Genomic DNA, 7,152 nt, shown 5'->3' with positions numbered 1-7,152 from the left:
TGTAAGACCAAATGTTGTTAAACCTGACCAAATATTAACACACAAAATAGAAATGGAAACACACAGACAAAACATTGTGCTGCAAAGTAGGCTGTAAGAATGCTGAATCACAGTTACAGAATTTTTGCAAGATCTGTACTGTACCCAGATAAATGGAAAAGAAAATACCAAGTTGGTGGATTAAGCAAAGATACAGCAAGAACACCAGGTGAAGGTGGATTTCCAAAAGCAACAGATAATGTGGTTTGAAGGTTTTCTAGGTAACTTCTGAACATCTCCTGTCTGTTGTTACAAAGATTTCTGACCCATAGGAGTTATATCCAATAGCATGCAGTGAAAAGGATTACACTGTGCAGATGTACACAAGATATGATTTCTGCTTAGCAGTGACAGTTTTCATTTCTCACAGTTTCCAAATCCTGGAGCTGAAGAGCAACCAGAGAACCTCCCTGGCACAGTGCAGGTTTCTATGGTCTCAGAAAGGAGCAGGGAGATAAAGTTTATCATGGGAATCTAAAGCCAGCTTCCTCCTTCATATAAGCTCCTGCTCAACCTCCTAGACAACTTATGTACTGCAAAGGCTGCCCAGAGAGGCTGTGGAGTCTCTGTGGGGATCTCCAAAAGCCACCTGGATGTGGGCCTGGGCAGCCTGCTCTGAGTGGCCCTGCTGGAACAGGGAGCGGGACAAAGTGTCCCTGCCAACCTCAACCATCCTACACAGTGATGTGTGGGTGTCTGACGGTATTTAAGCAGCATAAAAAGTCAAGAAACAGCTGAGATCTTGAGCTCCAGTGAAGTATAACAAGTTGTGAGAGATTTTGTACAGTCTCAGTGAAGAAGTAAAAGACTGGAAACAATCAAAAATTGGAAGAAGAGCTTTAAACAATGGCTGCAAGCTTTCAACACAAAGGTAATGTAGGCAGAGAGAAGAATGAAAGCAGAACAGCAATTTGTGTTGTGTGTGGAGTGATCACAGCATGTTCGTGTTGACAGAGGAAAGAGACAGTGAGCAGGAAGAGGTTAGGGGTGAGAGGAGTAGTGAAAGAAATGGGCAATTTAAGCTGGAAGAAACAGGGAGTTTGGATCAGTTAGGAGAGTATAGAAGGCATCCACTTTTTGTTCCTATTCTAAAATCAAAAGAAAGGAGCTGGAAAAGAGAAGGCAGGAGGATGTGGCATGTAATGGCCCTTTGTTTTCCAAGAGTGCTTGCAAGGTCTGATGAGAAGAAACCATGAAGAGGAAAGGGATGGCAGAAAGATAGCAGTGAAGAGCTGACATCCTCTGCAAAGGTGCTTGGCCTGGAATGTGGCAGGAATGTGACTGCAACTTGTAAGGCATATCATTTGGTCGGTGCTTATTTTTCCCCCGTGGATTTCAGTAGATTTTATTTGCTGAACGCTGCTGAAGATCTATTTTTTCAAAACATCATTTGACCAATTCCTTGTCTACCGGCAAGCACGCTAGCGTTTTCAAGATTTATTTAAATTAATTTTATCTGAATACTGTGGCTTCAGCACACTCTGTATCTGGGATAGCTTCCCAAGCAATTAAACTCGAGCAATTAAGCTGGTAAACAAGCGTGTGTTATGCTGTCTAATTCATGCTGTGCGCTTCTGAGGACGAGGCCCATGCCACTGTGGGATGCATGGACGTCGGAGCCGGACAACCAATTGCACAATCCCGGCGCTGTTTCTCACCAGCTGCCGTATGGCAATACCTGGGGCACGGCTGACAAACTTTGTCAGCGAACCGAGCACTTGCATAACCACAGCATCGCTTTCAACAGCCAGCGAGGGAACGCTCGTAGCTGCTGCTTGAACTCCCGCAGCCCGGCCAGCGTCGGCAGGCAGGAGCAAGCCAGCACCAAGGACACTGCCTCAGCCTCCTCGCAGCCAGGCAGGGAGAGCGAGGGAAGGCTGAAGCCCGCAGCCCGGCTGCCAGGCGGCACGTGGGCCGATGCTGAGGGGGGTGGGGGAAAGCCCTCCCAGCTCCAGGCGCTCTCAGCCAGGCTGTCCCCGCAGGCACCGCCGTGTTTACACGGGGCGGCTGCCCGTCTCCCCAGCCGAGTGCGGAGACAAAATTTACTGCCGCTATTCCGGTGAAAGAGCTCTGCTCTCGTGAGAGGAAACGGAGGAAGCAAACAGGACGGCGAAGCAGCGGCGGCTCGCGAAGGCACCGAGGGGCTCTTGCAGCGGTTCTGTTTGCCGGCGGTGTGGCAGCACCGTGTGCTTCTACCGTGTGGCAGAAGGCGGTCGTGTTCCCGCCGTGCCGAACCCCCACCCGGCCCGGCTCGAGCCCCCGCTGCCCGCGGCTCTCCGCCGCCGTCCCCTCGCCTGACCTTCCCAACATGGCGGCGCCGCCGCCCCCTCCTCCCTCCGCGCGGGCCTCCTCGGCGCGGGGCGGCGGCGCTGTCAGGCTGCGGGGCGGGCCCGGCATCGCGGTGGCGGCGGCGGGAGGAGCGGGGCTGGGTTAGGTTGGGCAGGGCGGGGAGGCGAGGCCCGGCCGGGAGCAGCGCACGCTGACAGGCGCTCGGCTAGCGGGCGGTTGGGCGAGGAGGCGGCGGGGCCGGCCGGGAGTCAGCGTCGCCTTGGTGGGGAGACGCGGGGCTGAGCGGAGCTGCGAAGACCCCGCCGCCCCCACACCTGTGCCGCGCGGAGACGCCGTGCGGCAAGTGGGTGTCGCTGCCGCCGATCACCTGGGATCCCCGCCCCGCGCCGCCTCCGCCTCCCTCCGTCCTCGCCGGGCCAAGGGAGGCGCCGCTGCCGCCGTGAGTGCGCTGTTGCGGGCCGGCTGCAGGGCCGGGGCCCGCGGGCGAGGCAGGAGCTGCGGCGCCGCTGGGGCTTCGCCCTCTCCCGGCAGTCGGGGCGAGGCGGCCCCCGGCCCTGGAGCCGCAGCAGGATGAACCCCAATGTCACCTACGCCAGTCGCAAGCGGCGGAAACCTGTGCAGAAAATGTAAGCGGCTTCTCCGCGGGGCGGGGAGGGAGACGGAGCGAGACGGGGACGGGAGCGGCTTCCCTGCTCCCTCCGTCCCGCCCGGGCACCGCGGCGTGGGGCTGCCCCCGCCCTTCCCGGCGCCGGCTCGGCCGCGGAGTGCCGGTGCGGGGGCCGGCGGTGCGGGGCGGGCTGAGGGCTCGCCGCTCTCCGGTGTCTGCGGGTGCCCCGGGTGTTTTATTTTTTAATTATTATTTTTTCTTGGATTTCTTACGAAAATAACGATAAACCGCCGTCCCCTCGCGGCTGGCGGGCGGAGCGCGGAGGTGGGAGCAGGGAGCGGCGGCTCGAGGCGGCTGACCTAGATCGGGAGGCACCTGAGGTGACAGCTCCCGGCGCTCAGGTGGCAGCGAGATGGGGGGGGGTCCTCACCCCCCGCCCTGCATCGGGTGGTGGTTCCGCTCCGAGAGACTGCGGGTGCGGGCAGCGCTGAACGCCTCATCTCGTGAGTGCGATTTTCAGGACGGAGGAGAAGTTTAACCCACACTTTCGGCTAGAAATCAGTATCAGTTGCAAGCAGGAGCTGAACTTCGGAGGTGCTGGCAAAATTACCTGTGATGCAAAGCTCCAAAAATCCCATTCTATTTCCGAGTACTCTTGTAGTAGTACAATAATTACCGAAACCCCAGAAGTATTAAAAAGGAGAATAACAAATACTTAATAAAATTCCAATGTAAATGATATGTCCTCAGATTTATAGCAGGTAACTGTGCTGGGGGGAGGGAAGTTAGCTTGGGTGCTCACTTCTGTACAGCTGGAGAATGAGTGCACGCACACAGCCAGGTTTTCAGTCTGCAGATTAATGCAAAAAGTCTAAATGTGTCCTTTTAGAAAAAGTTCTGTCTGTCAGAGAGAGTCATTATGAGAAGAGTAGTGTTTGTTTTCTTTCTTCTTTTTTCAATTGATCACTCATTTCCAAACAATATTGCTGAAGCTGTGAATCAGTCTTCTCTATAGGTCGGGATTTTAGCAGTGTAGTGTTGTCTTTCTGTGAAGTAGAAATGCATTGGTAGTATTTGTCAGCTGCTGGTTGCTGAGGGCAAATATTTCTTGTGATTGCATAAGGGTGAGCTGTTCTGCCTTTTTGGTCACATCACTTAATGTCTGTCTGGCTATTATGTTCTTGGTCTTGATTAGAGGATGTGAAACTTTCCTTTTTGTGTTACTCTTGTATCTGTGTCAGTAATCTCTTTCCGTTATATATTTTCTTGTGTATGGTGGCTGTGCCTGTCATATTAGTTGAACGTGATGTCTGTTTTTATTACTAATGGAAACGGTGTATCTATTTGTGATTTTGCCCTTTGGTACCTAAGGGACAGATAAATGTCTCTTCTTCACACAGAACTATTTGCGTTAACTTGCTCACCTGCAATTATAAGAGACTATTATATAAGACTATTAGCCAGTCTTGTTGGAGTTACCAGAAATTATTCTGAATTTATTTTACACATATTGCTTTTTCTTCTCCTGGTGGTTGTGAGTCTTGGTTGCTTGTGCTGTTAGACCAACCTTACAGAGCACTGTGGGTGGTGAGATGGCTCTGATTTCTCACATAGCTAATTACAGAGCATTGATTGGGCTAAAAAGTAGGGGGAGAGGCCATCAGCTCCTGTAACTGACTGAGGGAAGGAGGGGAGGACGGTTTCAGTGCTGCTTCCTTGCCCCGTCACTTTGGCACTGCCGTGATTTGAGCCAGTTTGAAGTTGGTATTTCATGCCACCAGTAGAATTCCGGGCTCTTCAAAGACAATTTTTAAAGGGAAGAAGTGATGCGTTGCTGGGGGTAACACCTTTTGTGAGGAGATTGCTTCTTTTTCCTGTTTCATTTCTCCCAAATGTAGCTGTGAAGGGAGCCTGGTTGTTGTTACTCTGTAACAGCGGGCAGCCAGAGTGTAGCAGTGCAAGAAGCTGCTCGTGGGTTAAAGCAAATGAAGAACTACTTCCTGCTTCAGGTGCAATTAACTTTAAGTCGTGGCAGTAACTCAGAACCAATATAGGAAGCTTCCCCCTGCAACCGCCCTCTCTTTATGTGCCATGTAAAGGGCTGGACTGACAGCGTCAAGTACTGAAACGTGTTTTTCTGATCCAGTAGGGAGTTAACATATCACAGCTGAAAGGAAAAAGCAATAATGGGAAAACTTCAGCGGCAACTGTGCCTGCATTTCATCTTGTTATCTTGTCATCTGGAGGGGAAATAAAGCAACAGCCTAATACACAACGTGCATTCCAGTAAAATGCAGCTTTCTCAGAACCTCGGAGCCTTCCGCAGATTTCCTCCCTCGGGTGGCGGAGCCGTGCGGGTCCCCCTGGTGGCCGCGCTGCATGGCCCCCGCTTTGAATTTTTCTTTCATTGTTCTCTTACTTTTTATCTTCTAAAATATTTTATTATTTTATTTCTAAGGCCTTGCATTCCTTTTCTCTGCTGATCATTAACTGAACTGCTGACTTTACATGCTAGTAGGAAAAATGCGGTGTTTTACTGAAATGAAGTTTACCAGAGATAGATCCTAACACAGAGTGAAAGAAGTTACGTAACTGCTGTTACACCTTGCTGTCTTTATATTCCTATGCTTTTCTGCCTGCTAGCTTGCCCCTGCTGTGATTTGCTTTGTGTTTCTCTTTTTCAGTGTTTGGGTAGGAACTGTTTTATGTAATGGAATGGATGTAATGGACAAGGAATGGGGTGGGGGGACCTAAATGTTTCATACTGTGCAGGCACATGAAATGTAACAGCATGTTTCTTGAAAAAAAACAGACTAAATAAGAAATGATACCCTTTTGTTCCGTGTCAGCATAAATATATTCATGATACTAAATATTCCAGAGAAAAACGTTTGGCTGGCTGATCCTTAATTAAGAGTACATATTAAGGCATAGTCATTTCAGAAAGCAGTGCAAAAATACTTCTAACTTAACAAAAACAGAAACCCCACAACTCTTTATTTATTCTTTCAAGGCAAACAAACAAGAAGAGCCAAATGTTCAGAATGAAAGTTCGTTAGTAAAGAAAAATAATCATTAAAAGATTTTGTTGTTTAAAGCACTGTCAGGCAGCTTGCCCTTGTGTTTGAAATGGATGCACTGATACAGTTTTGTCATAGGTAGAATAAACTTGTTAGATTAAATGATAAATGGTACACTTGTTAGTGTACCTGTGTGGTACATGTGGACTGTTACTTAAAATACCCAGCCTTTAAGGTTTCATTTTATTTGATTGATAGGCTTCCTTTTTTTCTGATTTTAATTAATTTTTTTTTGATAGTGCTTCTTGCAGAAGTGTGCAGTTTGCAAGGAATATCTGCAGCAAATGAAGATAGTTAGATGCAGGTGCTATGGTCAGCAGCTAGGGATGTGGTTTTTTTTTCTTTCTGATTAGTCCTGGTTTGTGATCCTAGGGCGTATTGAAGGGTGTTAAAACTGAGCATAAATATTTTGCTCTTGCCTGGTGTTCTGACTGTCCCCATCGTTCTGTCAGAATCATCTGGACACTAAGCAACTTGAGTGACAGGCTGGCTCTGAAGAGCGAACAGTTGCACAGCATCACATGAGTAGCACATTAGATTTTTAGTGAAATCCTCTTTCTTAGCTGCCTAAAACTTTGTTGTTTTCATTGTCTGCTGAACGAACCACTGGAAAGTGCCTCTTGTCCTTCCAATATGCTGACAAAAGCTTTTGAGCAAAGGGATTGGTAGTCTGCATTGTATCTTGCTTCCAGAGGAATCAGCAGCTGGATGTTCGTTAATGGTAAATTCAGTGTGGCAGATAAGAGTATTCAGAGGAGTATTTTGCAGTTGTTTAAGTAAATTTGAGAATTTTTGAGGCTGTCATCTATGTAGCACTTGCTCAGTGGTAACTGGTGAGTTTCATGTACCTGACCTATGTTTAATTGGGTAATAGACATAAGAATAACATGTTAGCGCATGCTGTATTGAAGATGAAATGAAAAATATACACAGCTGAAATGATTAAATCCATCAGCTAGGTGACATGCATGTTCTTCCTTCTGCCCTTTTTTTCTAAGTGATAAAGCCATTCTGATGAACTCCCAATTTTCTAACATAAAGGTTTTCTTGTATGTTATTGAACAAAATAAATCTGTGCTGTGTATTCATTTTCTGAAAGAACTGCTTCAATTTCCTTTTAAAAATACAGATTAGCCT

The 7,152-nt window shown here is 48.5% G+C and overlaps 1 protein-coding gene across 1 annotated transcript in view; it reads left to right on the top strand.

Moving 5' to 3' along the window:
* The first annotated feature begins 2,545 nt into the window (after nt 1-2,545).
* AHR (aryl hydrocarbon receptor) overlaps nt 2,546-7,152 on the top strand; it is a 58,057-nt gene continuing 53,450 nt past the window's right edge. Inside the window, exon 1 of the mRNA XM_065751793.1 lies at nt 2,546-2,954. Coding sequence (XP_065607865.1) covers nt 2,899-2,954 — 56 coding nt within the window. The 5' untranslated portion in view covers nt 2,546-2,898. The remainder of the gene's footprint in view (nt 2,955-7,152) is intronic.

This window comes from Cyrtonyx montezumae, unplaced genomic scaffold (assembly GCF_038088225.1).
Source record: "Cyrtonyx montezumae isolate F1298 unplaced genomic scaffold, pur_monq_1.0 scaffold_8, whole genome shotgun sequence".
Taxonomy (NCBI): Eukaryota; Metazoa; Chordata; class Aves; order Galliformes; family Odontophoridae; genus Cyrtonyx; species Cyrtonyx montezumae.
This window is presented reverse-complemented; position numbering and strand designations above follow the sequence as displayed.